Here is an 18,512-nt window from a genome sequence, read left to right as displayed (position 1 = left end):
GGAATGAGCTCATCTTGTTTAAACTTTTATGGGTGTAATGATAGGTGTGATGTCCTCATTAGTTAGAGATGTCAAGGTGTCAATTTACAATTTAGGGAAAACTACTTGCTATACATTTTGTTTTTAGTTTAAGTTGAACTCTTATATGTATTGTATCATTTATTAAATCTTTTTGTATTTCATAAAAAATAAAGTTTTTAGGTGATAGATTGTATTCCTAAATTGTACGACGGAACAAACAGTCACTTCAACTTGCACTACATCTTTCAAGATCCATAGCAGTGCAAACCTAAAGAGAACATTAATATTTTAGCGTTTGAGTCACTGTTTAATCCAAACAAATCTCAGATACTAGGATGTAGAATTCTTACAATTTTACGTTCTTCCAATTTTACTATCAAAATATGTTGAGCTTTTTAGTTAAAATGTATATAATTATTTGAAGTGGCAACTTATATAAATTATATGACATGGATATTAGTATAGTTTTGAATGAGTTTAGTATGAGTTGTTAGTATCATTCATATTTGAGTCACCAAGGGGATAAATTTTTATGATTGTTGAAACATAATATATATAATTATTGCTTATCCATGCAGGTGTACTTGATACGCATCACATGTATATTACTTTAACCAGTTTTATTGGATATTTTATAATAACATAAATGAACAATTATTTATAAAATATAATAGATCCAATAGCTATTAACATAGATGATTATAGTACTGGTTATTTTTATTATTGTAGAAACTTTAAGGATCTATTTTTTTCTAGTTCGTCCATAAATATTAACGTTGACACTTCTTTAGAGCCTCTTTTAGATACAGTAAAATACGATAGGTTTCTTGTGACATTCGCTCTCTGCAATTTTTGAGCGTTGGGTGGCTACAAATACTAATGTTTTATTTAGAACGTAGAAATTTCATATGGCACGTCTAGAAATTTCACACAAAATACGTAGAGTTCACTACCGGAATCGTGCGATTTGTCGAGTGCCTGAAAAACACTCGATGAAGTCTTTGCTGAGTGTGACACTCGACAAATAGAGCTCAACGAACAGTATATCGGCAACAGCTTCTTTGCCGAGTATTTTTTATCGGGCACTCGGCAAAGCACTCGGTACTCGGCAAAGAAAAGCCGCCGTCACGGCGACCGGTAACGAAAACGGCGCCTTTGCTGAGTGTTCTAGGTGACACTCGGCAAATTACCTTTGCCGAGTGTCACCTAATACACTCATAAAAGAGATTACTTCTTTACCGAGTGTCCGTCAGCCTACACTCGGCAAAGGGGCCACCAACACGACCCTTTGTCAATTTCTTTTGTCAATATGTTTAAAAACCTAGCCTGTCTACATTGAAACTTTATGATTTCATATGTAGGTCACTTAGGTTTCTACACAAAGTGTATCATGACTTTCTCGAAACATTCTCAAATTTTTATCACAAACTCTAATATACAAACTCTAATATGATATCATGACATGTGGACAAGTTTCATGATTTTCTGACTTTGTTTGTGTTTTATACGATTTTTAAACAACTGGATGACAAGTTCACAGTCATGTTTAGTGAGCATGGTGCTCGAAGATTCTGGTCTGTTCCTGAAATCGGTCATAACTTGTGCTAAATAACATGCATATCATTTTTGCATGCACGGTTTTCCATGTTTCGAGTGAATTGCAGTACAAATATGAATTTTCCGAAGAAATTCAATTAAACAAACTAAATCTAATAGTTATAGATAACACTTTTATAATTGTGCCAAAATGGTACATGTAGATCTACATAGTGTAGGAACATACCACAAAAAGTTTTGTTAGGGAAAGAAAAATAAAAATATACTTTGTCGAGTGTCTAAAAATGGCACTCGGTACAGCATGCTCTGTCGAGTGTCAGACGTAAGACACTCGACAAAGAAGCTTCTTTGCCGAATGCCAAAGCTCGGCGCTCGGTAAAGATAACAGCCGTTAGCTATAGATGGCTGCTGACGGCCCTTTGTCGAGTGCCGCCGCTCGCCGAGTGTTTGGCATGCCAAGTGTATTTCTGTGCCGAGAGTCCTGCTCTCGGTAAACACGGTCATTACCGAGAGCAGGACTTTGCCGAGAGCCGGATTCCGGTAGTGGTTTCCAAACACAACCTACCTTTTTGTCTTTACGCTAATCTCTTTTATTAAAACACGATGGGATTCTCATCCCCTCAGTAGCACCACGTCGACCAAAAAATCGTCACCGTCCATGCGGCTCAGATTCGGCTCGCGCGGCTGTCCAGTACCTTCTTTCTCCCTCAAACCCTCGCGATGCCGCCATCCCCTTCTCTCTTGTCCTCCGTGCTCTCTCCCCCCTCCAAATCCTCCGTCGCCACGGCTCACGTCCGCGTGTTGGTGTTATCCTCTCATCCCAACGTCACCACGCCCTGCCCTCCCCTCCCCACCCCACGCCAGCTTCGTCATCCGAGTCCGTGGATACAGTCTCCCTCTCTCGGATCCTCCATCGGTGGCCCTATCAATGCCTCTACCGTCACCATTTCGAGGAGATCCTTAGCGGCAGGATCCTTGACATGCTGGGCCCCGTCGAGGCGATTCTCGCCGCCGCACGCAGGAGCAAAGTGCGGTCGGTCCTCCCCCCCTCCGGATCCTTCGCCGCCAAAGCTCGATGCCTACGCCGACAAAGCTCCCGTCCAAAGTCTCACCTTTCGGATCCTGCTCCCACCCCTGCCCGTGCTTGCTTCCTCGTCCTATGATACTCCGCCGACCCCTTCATCGTTTGGAGAACCTGATGTTGGAACTTGCTCTCTGCAGCAAGAAGGCCAACAAGGGTGAACAGTGGTGACAACAGGGTTACGTGCACGGGGGCAATAGCTCTGTTAATCTAGCCTTTCATGGGCACTGTGCGGGGGTATTTATAGGTATCTGAGTGCCCAACGCCTTGTGTTAAGGACGCATGTGCCCTCAGACACCTAGTTTATCCCCAGAATATTCCCATAAAGCAGGGTTACAAGCTGTAATTACAAGTCTGCCTTTACAAGTTAGGCCCGTAATACAGAGGCGGCCACGCGGGGCCCGTTACAATGGGCCAGATCACACGTGGGCCTTGGGACTGAACGAGGCCGCGCCGCGGGAAGACGTCGCCGCAGGCCTTCGTCAAAGTGCCGAGACCTGCGAAGGGTGTCCCTGCCCGCTTTGTCTCTGTCGGACCAGCGGCTGCAGCGAAGGCCTCGAGCGAAGGGTGGCGTCTATGCCTTCGCCCCAACATTTGCCCTCCGAGGGACCAGTTCGACAAAGTCACCTGGTGCCGAAGACGTCGCTAGATGGCGGAGACGCTGCCCTCGCTCGAAGTGGTTCCGCGGGGGTTTTTGATGTGACCGTTGATGGACGGCGTACTGTTGGATTGCGGGCTTCCCGAAGCGTCGCGGCCTGTCGGATTGCGGGTTTCCCGAAGAGCCGCGCCCTGCCTATAAAAGGGGGGCGGGGGCCGGCGCTGTTTTGAACTTTGCCTTCCGCGCTCCGTAAAACCCTAGCCGCCCGCCGTCTTGCTGCTCCTCTTCCTCCGCTGCTTCTTTTGCTCGCCGGCGTTCTGGCTCGTGTGAAGCAAACCGCCCGCCGCCGCCGACGGTACGTAGCAATGCCATCTTCTTCTTCTTCCGCCGACGCCACGCCGCCGGCCGCCGCCTCGTCTGAGGAGACGTTGAGTAGCGTGATGGTGGAGGAGTTGCGCGCCGGCGACTCTGTTGAATTTGGAGTGTCACGGATGACGTCAGCCCGCATTGAAGATATGCAGCGGTTGGGCTACTTTGGCGGCGGAGTCGCTCGTGCTCCGGGGACGGAGGAAGTCCCCGAGCCGGAGGGCGAATTGGTTGTTTTCGAGGCGTTCTTCGTCGCCGGACTCCGCTTGCCTGCGCACCAGTTTGTTGGCGAGGTCCTGCGTAGATTCAGCGTTCAAATACATCAGTTGACACCGAACGCCATAGTGGCGCTGGCGAAGTATGTCTGGGCGACGACTTCGTACGGCGGACAGCCGTCAGTTGAAGTTTTTGCGAAGAATTATTGTTTGCATTGGCAGAAAAGGGTGGTTGAGGGCGGAGTTGCCCAGTTCGGGTCATGCACGTTCACGCCGAAGACCGGCAAGACCACAATGCCAGTAGTGGAGTTGGTCCCGTGCGCCCGCAACAAGTGGGGCAATTGGAATGAATTTTGGTTTTATGTTGCTGAGGCCATTGTCGAAGGCCATGAAGGACTCCTTGTGTCTGAAATGTGCTCTCACTATTACTCTGTGTATCCGCCTTTTGAAGTGGCAGAAGAGGATGCAGACGAAGGGGCCCTTCGGTGCGCCGCCGGTCAGAGCAGCGGCCGTGATTTAGTTGAAGAGTTCGTGGCGTACGGGGTTTGGCCCTTGGCGCACGGCTGGGCGCTGGGCGAAGTATGCCCTCGCCAGATACCCTTTCACGGAGGAAGGGTGGTGCGAAGTCCTGCCTTCGCACTGAATTTGCGAAACCGTGACCCGGCCGCCTTTGTGCGTGATGCAGAGGACTTGGCGGTGCGGCTCGTGGGGCGTTACGTGCCGAGGACGGAAGGCCAGCGCAGCTTTGATATCCGCGGGTCAAATGAACGCTTGAACAGGGTCTTCGAATTAAATCAATTGCCGTACGAGGGCTACCCTGGTCAAGACGAAGCGGACCGCCGTGGGAAGAAACCGGCGGTGGAGACTGGAGGCGACCCTGCGCTGGTGGCCGCCGCCTCCTCGAAAAAGAGAAAATTAGGTACTGCGATGGGAGGACTTGGGGTATCTGATAGTTTTGCTAGAGAGTTAATGAGGACGTGTGCGGCCCCGGGGGAAAGGATGTCTTCGCCCGAGCTCCGGGAGTCTTCGGCTCGGATGCTGAGGGTTACCGGGGGTTGTTGGCCTAAAGACGTTCCTATCCCCTGCGCGGCTGAGGAGGACTGCTTTACATCTCGTATGGTTCATCGGTGGAGAGTTTTACCTTACGGGCAAAATATCGGTGCTGTTGTGTGGGCAGTGATGGACAAGGATCGCCAAGGTGCGGCGCAGAAACGCCAGGCGACTGTCCGGGTTCACGAAGCTCGGCCGAAAAGGCAGCGGGGACCGGCGAAGGCTGCAGCCCCCGGCGGAGGCAAACCGCCGCTGCCGGCGAAGGTGGGCGCCTCTGCGCCTAGCAAGGCGCCGGAGGCGACGGTGGGCGCCGGAGGCTCCAAGCTGACGAAGGTTGTGCCGTCGGTCAGCGGAGTGGCGGAGGCTGCGAAGGCGGCCCGAACGTTGCCGCCGTCTGGCAAACGCGTTGCCGACTTCGGCACCGAGATTAATGTGGAGGATTATCTTGGGGGTAAGTCTATATAAATATATATATATACACATTTTTTTTTAATTTGTTGACGCGTTGCAGGGTCGGACGAGGGCCCGCTTGCTCTAGTTGTGCCTGGCGCGGCGATCGCGACGGCTGTGCCAGCGCCGAAGGCGGGGGGAGAGACCCTTGGCGCCGGAGGCGAGGTGTCCTCCCTCGCGCTGGTCAGGGACGAGGCGGGCGCGGCGACCCGCCGGCTGAAGGGAGCGGCGGAGGCGTTGAGTCGAGCGACGGAGGCGCTGAGTCAGGTCCGCCGAGCTATGCCCTCTCCGCCCCCCCCCTTCATTTTTTTTAGCTCGGCCTTACGTGTGTTCTGCAGGTGGCTGACTTCACCAGCCGCACTGCGTCGGGGGCCCTTACGGCAGCTTTGTCTGCCGAGGTCGAGAGACTTCGGTCGCAACATGCTGACGCTGTCCGTGAGAAGTCGGCCTCCGACAGCAAGTGCCGCAAGCTGGCGGAGAAGGTGGCCGCCCTGGAGAAGGAGAAGGCTGACCTCCGGCGCCAGCTGGCGGGGGAGAGGAGGGAGGCCAACGAAGCCATCGCCAAAGAGCAGGCTGCGCAGGCGGAGGCCAGGCTGGCGCGGGCGGAAGGCAATATCGCCAAGGAGCTCGCCGGAGAGCTGCAGCGGCGGCTTTCTGCCCTGGAGAGCCGCGCGGAGGGGGCCGAGGCCGCGATGCGAGCGGAGGCCGAACGGACGCGCACGCAGCTCATGACTGCATATCGCGAGCTGGGTGTGCGGACGGGCGACTTCGAGGTGCCGGAGCGAGAGGCCGGGCTTCGCTGTCTGGAATGGGTGCAGGAGGAGCTGCAGGAGCTCCCCACTGTCTTGGCGGGGTTGATGTCGTTCACCTCCCTGGTCACCTGCGAGGCAGCGATGAACGCGCTCTCTCGCGAAGGCTGCCGGCACTTTGAGGCCCTCGACCAGGCAGATGAGGATTTTGGGCGAGATATCTTTGAGGTCGAAGACCCCGTGGTGAAGGAATCCGCCGGGGCCCTCTATGTCCGGATGTGGGGTTTATACGGTCGTGAGGTGGTCAGGGCGCGGGCCGAGGCTGCGAGGGCTCAGGTAACGTTGTAGTTTGCTCGGCGTTTGCTGGATGCGGTCTGTGCGTGTGTTTGCTGAATTTTTGTGCGTTTTGTCTTAGGCGGAGCGCGGCGAGCGGGTGGACGACTTCGGGGCGCTGAACAGCGCGTTGCCTGACCCGGAGACGACCCCTGCGGAGGCCGCGACTGGAGTCGCCCCGGGACCGACCCCGGAGACTGCGGAAGATGCACCAGGCGCCCCTGCATCTGCTGCGGCCGGCGAAGACCTTCCCCCAAAGGTGGCCGAAGGCGCGCCCGATGCCCCCGCAGCCGCTGTGCCGAGCGCTGAAGATCCAGCGGAGGTGGGGGCGGAGGCGGCGGCGGAGGCCTCGGCGGAGGCTCCCGCAGCGGCAGGGCCTTCGCAGGTGGCGTAGGTGGTGTTTAGGGTTGAGGAATTTTTGGATGTTGTACTGAATTTTGGTTGCTGCGCAGGTTCAAGATTTTGGGCCTGCGCATGCAACCGCTACTACTGAGTTTTTGGCGGCTTCGACCGCGGAAGATGGAAATGAATATGGTGGGTCTGTTTCTGAGTTTTTTGATTTTACTGACTCTGGGAGCTCGGTTGAGTGGACTGAGGAGTCGTCGGAGGAGGACTTGGATTATTTTGCGGCCTTGGACGTGGCTGCGGCGGAGGCTGCACCACGCGCTGCGGACGCGCCAGACGTGCCCGGTCCTAGCACCGGGCGCCGACGACGAAGGGCGGTTGCCAAGCGTAGGATTAGTGCGGAGGAAGGGGCTCGGCTTCGCGTGAGTAGGGCTGGTCGGCAGGAGCTGCTGTCTTTGCCGGCCGCCGCGGGTGCAGGGGAAGGGGAGCTGCGAAGCCTTTTTGCGGGTGAGGAGCTTAGGATAATGTTATTTAATTATAGAGAGATGGGAATTATTCCTAAGGTTGAGCCGATGTAGGGCGTGGTGCCCTCGCTTGTGTATGTGTAAGGGCTTGTAAAATGGAGTTGTGTGCCCTCGCGTGCCTGTGCCTGCGAGGGCGCTGTGTACTTTGTCTGGTGTGATTGATTATGTTGTGCCAGTATGATTATAATTGGTCTTGCTGTCGTTTCTGCTTTTGTTGTACTGGGTCGGCTGCGCCCTTAGGCGGCTCTTGCGCGAAGTCTTTGCGATAGACTTCGGATTTTTGCGCACTTGTGCTTAGTCCGGCTGCACCTTTAGGCGACTTCTGCGCGGATAGTCTTCGCGATAGACTTCGGGTTTTTGCGCACTTGTTGTGCTTAGTCCGGCTGCACCCTTAGGCGACTTCTGCGCGGATAGTCTTCGCGATAGACTTCGGGTTTTTGCGCACTTGTTGTGCTTAGTCCGGCTGCACCCTTAGGCGACTTCTGCGCGGATAGTCTTCGCGATAGACTTCGGGTTTTTGCGCACTTGTTGTGCTTAGTCCGGCTGCACCCTTAGGCGACTTCTGCGCGGATAGTCTTCGCGATAGACTTCGGGTTTTTGCGCACTTGTTGTGCTTAGTCCGGCTGCACCCTTAGGCGACTTCTGCGCGGATAGTCTTCGCGATAGACTTCGGGTTTTTGCGCACTTGTTGTGCTTAGTCCGGCTGCACCCTTAGGCGACTTCTGCGCGGATAGTCTTCGCGATAGACTTTGGGTTTTGCGCACTTGTTGTGCTAAGTCCGGCTGCACCCTTAGGCGACTTCTGCGCGGATTGGTCGCACGCGAGGGTGGCTAGCGCTTGGCCTCGCGGTGACTTCGAATTGGTCGAATGCCGAAGACCGTTGTCGCGGTCTTTTTTCGACACATGCTTTTGCGGGGGATTTTTCTCACATATATTACATGGCTCCGCCTCGTTAAAAACCTCACCCCCCGGGAGGAAAAGAGTGCGGGCCGGTACAAGATTGTTTGCGGTGAATTACAAGGGCGAACTCAGCCCTAAGTATTAAACAAAAAATTTACGAAGGTTGTCGATGTTCCAGGAGTGCTCCAGGTCCTCGCCATTTGGCGTTGTGAGCCTGTAAGCGCTGGGGGAGGCTTTTGTTTTGACTATGAAGGGGCCCTCCCACTTGGGCTCCAACTTGCCCTTGGACTCCGTCCGAGCTGTTCGGATGAGTACGAGGTCCCCCGCGCTGAACTCCCTTGGGATGACTGCGCGGTCGCGCCATGCTTTGGTCTGGGCTTGGTATTTGTTTAAGGCCTGCAGGGCGAAGACCCGGTCTCCGTCAATGAGATCTTTGGAGGTTGGCTCGGACGGTACTCTTGGAAGTTGAGGAGGAACTTGTCTCTGAGACTTCTCCACGAATCAATGGACAGCGGAGGCAATCTGGTGAACCAGGTGAGTGCTGGGCCCTCTAGGGCGATGATGAAAGACTTCGCCATTGTGGCGTCGTCCCCTCCGGCTGATGCAACGGCGACTTGATAACTCATGATGTATTGCGCCGGGTCGGTGCTGCCGTTGTACTTGGGGTATGCCCCCGCTCGAAAGTTAGCTGGCCAAGGCGTCACTTGTAGGTGTGGCGCTAGGGGACTTCGCTCGTCGAGGTAGTTGACCCCTTGGAATGGCGCGCCGTGCTGGGAGACGTAGTCATGCTGGGGGAAACGCGGGTTCTCCGGCTGCGCCCGGTGCTGCAGGGGTGGGCCATGCTGCCGGCCGAGGTGGCCTTCGCGCGTGTCCTCCGGTTGTGTGCGCTGTTGGAGGGGTGGCTCTTGCTGTAGACCGAGGTGGCCTTCGCGCTGCATCAGCGCGATCTCGCGCTCGAGGTCTTGGGCTTTCTGCTCCTCGTCGCGTATCATTTGTCGCACTTTGGCTAATGCGGACACACGCTGGCGCTTGGCCTCCAGTATCTCTTTCTGCCTCTGGAGATTGCGGTTCCTGAGGCGCAGGGCGCGCAGCTGCAGCTGTTCTTCTGTTGAGACGCCGAGGACCTCACCGTCCTCGGTGAGGTCCGCGCCTTCCAGTAGGGCGAAGCCTGGGGGCGGCTGCGACTGTCCTTCGGTTCCGCAGGTGCGGATGGTGTCGTCTTCGCCGGTGTGGGGAACATTGTCTTCAGTGGGCTCTTGGTGGGTGGATTGGGTGAGGACGAGGGCCTTGCCCTTTCTTGCGGCCAGCAGTGCTGCCTTCGCAGCCTCGTCAGCCTTGGGGTTAGCTCTCTTGGGTGCCATCGCGGGTGGTTTTGTCGTAGCACGAACGGTGGGCGCCAAATGTTGGAACTTGCTCTCTGCAGCAAGAAGGCCAACAAGGGTGAACAGTGGTGACAACAGGGTTACGTGCACGGGGGCAATAGCTCTGTTAATCTAGCCTTTCACGGGCACTGTGCGGGGGTATTTATAGGTATCTGAGTGCCCAACGCCTTGTGTTAAGGACGCATGTGCCCTCAGACACCTAGTTTATCCCCAGAATATTCCCATAAAGCAGGGTTACAAGCTGTAATTACAAGTCTGCCTTTACAAGTTAGGCCCGTAATACAGAGGCGGCCACGCGGGGCCCGTTACAATGGGCCAGATCACACGTGGGCCTTGGGACTGAACGAGGCCGCGCCGCGGGAAGACGTCGCCGCAGGCCTTCGTCAAAGTGCCGAGACTTGCGAAGGGTGTCCCTGCCCGCTTTGTCTCTGTCGGACCAGCGGCTGCAGCGAAGGCCTCGAGCGAAGGGTGGCGTCTATGCCTTCGCCCCAACACCTGACATGAGACTCGCTGCCAGAGCTTGTTTACACGTACATGTTTTCTCCATTTGTTTCACACAATTTCAGAACTAATAGCTACTAGGTGTACGAAGACTGCATATGTGCAGGACCTGTTTTCTCATGTTTAGTGTCTTCTATTTTGTCGTCGATTAGTGTGGCAGCTGGCCTGTCAGGCCTCTAAATCCTAAACTAGATGCAAGTGTATCCTTTCCTGTTATATTCATATCTCTTTGCTCATGCTCTCAAAATTTAGCACAAGAAAAGACACTTTTCTGACATGTTGATCCTGCTCAAACACATGCTTTTTATTATGTTTATCCATCCAGCAAATATTCCATGCATTTGTATTTATTAATATGCTAGATAGAAATGCATTTGTTGCTACTTGCATAAACCATTGATTATTAGAACATTTTGTGTTTGCCTTTTGATGTGGTTCTACTTAACAATACTGACTTGTCTTCTTTTACATGCAACGCTTCTCAGATTCTCATCATTCTTATGTGTTGAATATGAAGCATGTTCATGCTCCACTTATTATTTTTCCTTTACATTTCTCAAATTTGCACTATGTCTGCAATCACAACGCTCCCATCCATGGCCATAGTGATGTTTAGATGTATGCTAACACAATTCTCTTGAACTGTTGTTATCTATTTGGTTGTTCGCTAGGGTACTTATTTTCTTAGAACCAACGAGTAGCTACACTTATGAAGTATTTTGCATTGATCCTATCCATCATTGAATAATCGCAATGTGAAATGTTTATTCTGCAACATTTTGCTTTGATATTTAGTTGCTTAGATGTGCAACTGCCAATTTTTGAGTCTTATGCACAATCATTTCTGGCAATGGTTTGCCCATGACCAAAACATTGTTGACCAAAGTATTTAGTATAAGCGGTTCTTTACTTCCTTTCAAATGGAGCCTATGTCGTACAAAAGTATTACTCGCTCTAACCGTTATCTTGTTTTTGCAGATTCATATGCCATATTTGTCTATTTATTTACTTATAAACTGGAAAACATATCAAATAGAACACTACATGTATCTCACTTGCTATTGTTTTGTTTACTACACGCTTATGTTACTGTTACTTCTGTTTGTTGCATGCCATTACTGCTATGGTTCAGAATGGCAACGAAGAACAGTACACATCAAATGATTAAACGTTAGGTGTTGTGTTCGTTCTATATTAGCAGTAGGTGTTAACTAGCTCTATAAGAATATATTACAAAGTGTGTACTAACATGTTTTTGTTAGTGGAAAGTGCTGTCTTCCAAACAAAACTACAGGGCACCCAGAGGGTGCCTACTGTTCTAGTATAATTAAGTTCTCAAGATGATTGCAAGCTACATTGTATTTACAGCTAGTGGCAAAGCTAGAGCAAATATATATATATGGGGTACACCTCCCTTGTGAGTGTATAGTGATGATACGTGGATAGAGGCGGTAATGGATCATGATCTAAATGGTTCTTCACAAAATCTTAGGACCCTAAATAAATTTTAGTTTAAAATAAATATAAATAGAGCCTGAACCTAATTCGACCTGTTGATCCTTAAATTTTATAGTGTAAATTTAGAGCTTATTGTTACTCATATATATGGAGGATGTATGTACGGTGAAAATTTAACTATTATAACAGTTTTTTTTTTGCGTGCATGTACATTCACAGGCTAACAGCCAGCCTGGAGCCTTGAATATAATATTTTGATGGTGATAAGTTATGAAACACGAAGTCATCTCCATTTGCAATAATTTTTGTCTCTCGAGTCCCAGATTAGTCTGCGATGGTACAGTAGTGCCCTGCTTATTGCAGCGCGCCGATCGAGCCGGATTACTCCCTCCGTCCAGAAAATATTGTAATTTTTACATTTTAAAGAATATCTTTTTATAATAAACTGATCTATTAGAAATATAAATATGAATGCTATCACTACGAGTTTAATCAAATCTGAACTGCTTTAACGGAAATGTTGCATTCTTTTGTTAGCGAAGGTGCCGGGGTATATGCTAGTAACTATTATCACTAATCACTAATGACAATCTGGTCGACTGCCCGATAGCAACAGAAAGACTATCTGGAGCTTCCAAACAGAGAAAGGCCTCCAGGCACTAGCTAGGCAGCTACCCCTATAAATACCAACTTCCATATTATACTACATCAGTCTCGTGCCTCATCTAACAAGTAATCGTCACAGTGGTAGATTTGCGCTGTTACACATCACTGCACTGCACAGGCACAGATCCACATGGGCTCCATCGTTGCCGACGCCGATCGCCGGCCACACGCCGTGTGCGTGCCGTTCCCAGCGCAGGGCCACGTGACGCCGATGCTGAAGCTAGCCAAGGTTCTCCACAGCCGAGGCTTCCACATCACCTTCGTCAACTCGGAGTTCAACCACCGCCGCTTGCTCCGCTCCCGCGGCGCCAGCGCGCTTGACGGCCTCCCGGACTTCCGCTTCGCCGCCATCCCGGAGGGTCTGCCCCCGTCCGACGCCGACGCCACCCAGGACGTGCCGTCGCTCTGCCGCGCCACCATGGAGAACTGCCTCCCGCATTTCAGGAGCCTCCTCGCCGAGCTCAACTCCTCCCCGGACGTGCCGCCGGTCACTTGCGTCGTCGGAGACGACGTCATGAGCTTCACCCTGGAAGCAGCCAGAGAGGTCGGCGTGCCGTGTGCGCTGTTCTGGACGGCCAGCGCCTGCGGCTACCTGGGCTACCGCTATTACCGCGACCTCATGGAGAAGGGCATCTTCCCGCTCAAAGGTTAGCTACATGCACTCACTGATGCACCCACACCCCCGCCTGCACGATGACACGATGTGGAAGTGGAACTCTGGGCAGCTTGCTCACGTTTTCTAGCCATGATGGATGCAGACGCCGAGCAGCTGACGAACGGGTTCTTGGACACGCCGACGGACTGGGCGCTGGGGATGAGCAAGCACACGCGGCTCAAGGACTTCCCAAGTTTCGTGCGCTCGACGGACCCCGACGAGTTCATGTTCCACTTCGCCCTGAAGGTGACAGAGCAGATAGTCGGCGCGGACGCCGTCATCCTCAACACTTTCGACGAGCTCGAGCAGGAGGCGCTCGACGCCATGCGCGCCATGATCCCGTCGTCCGCGTCCATCCACACCATCGGGCCGCTCGCGTTCCTCGCCGAGGAGATAGTGCCCCGCGGAGGCCCGACCGACGCGCTAGGCTCCAACCTCTGGAAGGAGGACGTGTCCTGCTTCGAGTGGCTCCACGGCAGGGCGCCCAGGTCGGTGGTGTACGTGAACTACGGCAGCATCACGGTGATGACGAACGAGGAGCTGGTGGAATTCGCGTGGGGCCTGGCCAACAGCGGCCACGACTTCCTGTGGATCATCCGGCCGGACCTGGTCAACGGCGACGCCGCCGTGCTGCCGCCGGAGTTCCTGGAAGCCATCAGGGGCCGCGGCCACCTGGCGAGCTGGTGCCCGCAAGAGGTGGTGCTGAGGCACGAGGCGGTGGGCGTGTTCCTGACGCACTGCGGGTGGAACTCCACCATGGAGAGCCTGTGCGGCGGGGTGCCGATGCTGTGCTGGCCCTTCTTCGCGGAGCAGCAGACCAACTGCCGGTACACGTGCGTGGAGTGGGGCGTGGCCATGGAGATCGGCCAGGACGTTCGGCGGGAGGCGGTGGAGGAGAAGATCCGAGAGGCGATGGGCGGGGAGAAGGGAATGGAGATGCAGCGCCGCGCGGGGGAGTGGCAGCAGACTGGTCTCCGCGCGACGCGGCCCGGAGGGCGCTCATACGCCAACCTCGACAAGCTGGTCGCCGACGTGCTCCTCTCGGGTACTAGCGGCAAGAGTTCTTAAAATCTCAGGAGGGTTTCACTTCGCACACCGCCACCGTCCAATGATTCGGACTGAACATGGATGGTATGGTAGTACACCAAAAGAGAAGTTTGTGTGAATGTCGAGGCAAACCCGTAAATCATGGAGCATGTGATGGAATGGAAGGACCGAAGGAGCCAGTAGCGGAAGAAGTTACTTCTCGTAGCAGGCAAAAATTGGAATATGAAAATCTGGAAGCCAAGAGGGTTAATCCCTAATTACTATATTTTCTATCTGCTAGCTGTATTCGTTGCAAATGCACACGGTCTGCTGTTTGTACGAGTGTCTGGTAGGCACCTCTACGCTTAATTAGGTTTTGTCCAATTTTTATTTAGTAATTACATTAAAAAATCGAAGATCGAAGTTAATACTAGGTGTAATTTATGGGGGTCTTAATATGATCTAACTGATGATGGTTTGATAAGGGTTAGGTACATATTATCGTGTTGTTTGGTTGGTCCATTTTACTATATAAACCATTAAAGTCGTGTTCGGTTAACTCTCAATCCATGTGGATTAAGTGAGATTGGATAGATTTAAATTCTAAACAAGTCAATTTTTTCTTAATTTTTCTAAACTATTCAATCCATGTGTAATGAGAATAACCGACAAGGCCTAACATGGGTATATATCCAATAACAGTAGTTTCTGTTTGTTTTTGATTCACTGTAATCAAATCATGGTGGGATTTGTTACCGGCATGTGTAAATTTGATACCGCCTCTATTTCCTAGAGTTAGACCATTATGCATCTCTCTCTCTCCACTCTCCCCACTGCTGCAAGCACATAATCACTTGCTCCACCAGTGATACCGCTATGATTCGATTCCATTTCTATTCCGGTTCCCAGCGGTCCAACCAAACAGTACCTATATTTTAGTGTTTTATGAAATCTTAGATGTTTTTGTTATCAGTAGCAGATAGTACTTCATCTCTCATTTTGATACATTGGATAGTGACATTCAGTAGCGAATCTAGGATTTAAAGTTAGAGTGGTCTAATTTTATACAAATCAAAATAAATAAATGAGTTTACATATCAAGTCCAAAGAAACAAATAAATCAAAACAATCTATATACTTTAGTAGGGATCAAAACCATAGGGTGTCCACCATCTAGATTCGCCATGGGTGACATCATGACTACTATCTTTTTAGAGCAAGTTTAGTAATAAAGTTGACTATTGGCTATAAGAATTTTTGTAGCCTACCTTTTAGTTTATTTGTATAGTAGTCAGCTATTCACTATTAATGTATCGCCTATGTTGGTGCCTTTTTTGGAACAAACACCAACGATCCATAGAGCATGCTCACAGGGAACATGACCTTGGGGTTCTCTCTAAGAGAGCGCAGACTATCCGCGTGGAGCCATCAAACCATCCGTGACTGCACAGACAACTCTACTCTTCTTTGCAGGCACGTGGACCGTTCATGTGTAGGCGGCAGACTGTCCGTGATGGCACAAACGGCTTCATGTAGAACCTAGATCCCGCCTTCCGGAAGGAGCCCTATTAGGGAGGAGAGATCGTAGGGTTGTTTTGAGGTCAGTGGGCCACCCAAAGCGCCTCTAGACAATATAGAACAGAAGAGAGGTGAAGATTGAGGTTGGAGAACTATAACTTAAGCTAAACTACGGCTATAACCACTCCTCGGTCTAATGCATAAGATAAAATTGGTTTGACAGATCGATTGTTGGTTTATTCAATCGGTCGTACCCTTTCATATATATGGGAGATGTTTGGATCCGTTTCTAGGTGAAATCTAATAGTTTCCCGCGAGTTATTAGGAAAACAACGCAAGGGATAACAACTCTAGCCCAAATTAATTTGTCCATGGACAATCCGGGTTTAATATATCGGACTATCTAGGGTCCGGACTGGCAGATCTAGTGTTCAATAGTCCACTTATCTTTCACAAAGTTTCTTGTTTCTATATCTAAGTCGGTTGTAAGTTCATAGCTCATTTCTTATTTATCTTTTTTTTTCTCTTCTCCATAACATTAGGTCTGCTTAAAGCCTGTTACTATTGTGCTTGCTCTTTATTTCGTCTTCCCTTGTTGCTGCACCTTGTCCCGTGTTATAAGGGCACGTACAACCTAGATATTATGTTCTGTTTATTCAAGTACTAGATACAACTAAGAAGCTCCTTTATAGAACCTAATGTATCAAAGCCTTCTATCTTATTCACTAGAATCCCTCAAAATTCGACTCATTTATATAGGTTGTATAGGTGGAACCGTATTCAGACTTAAAGAACGTGCTAGAGACGTTCCTTCACTAAAATACGTCTCTCCTATTTTTTTTCCCTTTTATCCTCTTGATACCTACAAATCATTAATGTGTGCTATACATGCCTTGACATGATCCGATATGACGGTCCGTTGGCCAGGGGCTGGTGGAAGAACCATGGAAGTCGATCTGGTGGCGACCGAGGATATGTCCCCTCAGCCGATTCATCCTTCAACACATGATCTCTTCGAACTTGTTTAGGAGTAAGATTAATGAAGGGGATTGAGTGGGCTTAGAATTTCTCACTATTCAAAATTGAATACCAAGAGATTGTTGTTCCCTCAATCTCCTTCACTATATTACTCTTGTTACCAAACAAGCTCTTCTGGTTTGCAACGTATAGAACCTCATTGGCCACAGCTAGAAATTGAAATTCACGGTATCGACTCATTGGATAGTTTGGTCTGATCCAATAAAACAAGTAAGATCGACGCCTCAAAATCTAAAATATACTAATAGTGCCAAAACCTATTAACCAATACACAAGATTGGTCAATCCAACGTCCCAATCGTCACATAATTTTATATAAAAAAGTCGTTTTCTTCAATTTATTTTTCCAAATAAGCATGTTACAGCATAGCTTATAAACATTTGTATGGTTGTATGTAGCTTTTGTGCGCGGGTACTAGAGGTGGCGTTAGTTGGCCGGTCCAACTAGGATAGGAACAGTTGAGTGCGGGCGTTTTCTACTCCGCATAAGCCATGGCGTATAATTCCTCCTCTCCCTTACCAGTTTTTTTATTGGAGTGGAGGGAGACCGCTACTCCGCTTGTTGGTAGGGATGAAAAAAATACCTCTCTCATTGCACTATCGGAATTAGGTGCTTTGCCGAGTGCCTGAAGCACTCGGCAAACCTTGAAAAACATCCGGCAAACCCTTTGTCGAGTGTCATACATCGGCAAAGGCTTCTTTATCGAATACTTTTCTCGGGCACTCGGCACATACTTTGCTGAGTGTCAGATGGTACTCGGCAAAGAAAAGCGGCCGTCACGGCGCCGGGGTGACGAAAACGGCGTCTTTGCCGAGTGTTCTAGGTGACACTCGACAAATAGGTTACCTTTGCTGAGTGTCTCCTAATACACTCGACAAATAATCTGTCAGCGAGTCCCTTTGTTAGGTTCTTTGCCGAGTGCTCTGTGTGGCACTCGGCAAAGCGTGCCTCTTTGTCGAGTGCTAGAGCCACCACACTCGGCAAAAAAGCTATACCGGTGTCCAGGTATTGCTTCTTTGCCGAGTGCTATGATTCTGACACTCGGCAAACCCCCTCTTTGACGAGTGTAACACTTGACAAAGTAACCAGTACACACCTTTTTATTTGTTTTTCTATTCCATCCAAATAAACAAAAGATACATCACAGATATTATCACATATATCACATATATACATCACAGATATCATCACAGACATAAATATCCAACACAAACATTAATATACAAGTTCTCAACACAAACATAAGTATCAACACAAGTTCAGAAGTATCAAAACATAAGTCTCAAGCTCTGACATAAGTATTCAACACAAGTTCTGAAGTCTGAACACTAAAAACATAGCTCTCATCGAGGTGGGCGGTTGGACTGGTGCTGCGATGGGCTGGGCGGTTCATGAGGGTTGTTGGATGCCTCTCCAGATTGGCCCCGCACAGAGAAGAGATTGCATGTGTTATACCAGATGCATTACCAACATCTAACTATAATTTTGATACTCACAGGAGTATGGAACAGAGCAGGGTCAATTGTAGGGAACAATGGAGGTGGCGGAGCGAAACCCTGTGCGGCGCCAAGGCTCTGCATGTATTGGAACATCTCTCCCATCCTCTGCTGATCTGCCAGGCGAGCCGCCCGCTCCGCCTCCCGCTCCGCCATCATCCTCGCCTCCATCTCGTGATGTTCCATCCTCTCTTTTTCTAGCTGGGTCTGTAATATTACAAGCCAATGTTATAGTAACTCAAAGAGAAGGTATACAACTCAAGGAATGATGAGTTACAGAAGCACTAACCTCGAGTTGTTGTATGGGATGATGTGAGCTGTCGTGCCGAGGTCGTATGGCTAGACTCGAGCCCGTGCTCCTTGCTCGCACCTGAGACAGAGTGGGAGTGGACGACGAGTCGATTGCCCCGTCGGCAATCCAGTACCGCCCATGTCTCTTGCCTCCTCCGACCCTCGTGAGGACATCGGGGTCGATCTCCTCGGTCCTCGGATCGTATTCTGGGCCATAGACCTCCTACGCCATGGCAATGTAGTCATGAAGGCGGCTGTAGACGGTGGGGTTGATGTACGCCTCGGGCCCGT

The 18,512-nt window shown here is 50.5% G+C and overlaps 1 protein-coding gene across 1 annotated transcript; it reads left to right on the top strand.

The window, feature by feature from the left end:
- Positions 1-12,240: 12,240 nt before the first annotated feature.
- LOC100281699 (cytokinin-O-glucosyltransferase 2) lies at positions 12,241-14,422 on the top strand. Its single transcript, NM_001154619.2, has 2 exons — positions 12,241-12,843; positions 12,955-14,422. The coding sequence occupies exons 1-2, from the start codon at positions 12,327-12,329 to the stop codon at positions 13,917-13,919; spliced, it is 1,482 nt and encodes a 493-aa protein (NP_001148091.2). The 5' UTR covers positions 12,241-12,326; the 3' UTR covers positions 13,920-14,422.
- The last annotated feature ends 4,090 nt before the right edge of the window (positions 14,423-18,512 follow it).

This window comes from Zea mays, chromosome 2, assembly GCF_902167145.1.
Source record: "Zea mays cultivar B73 chromosome 2, Zm-B73-REFERENCE-NAM-5.0, whole genome shotgun sequence".
Taxonomy (NCBI): Eukaryota; Viridiplantae; Streptophyta; class Magnoliopsida; order Poales; family Poaceae; genus Zea; species Zea mays.
Note: the sequence above shows the minus strand (reverse complement) of the source record. Positions and strands in the feature narration are given on the sequence as shown.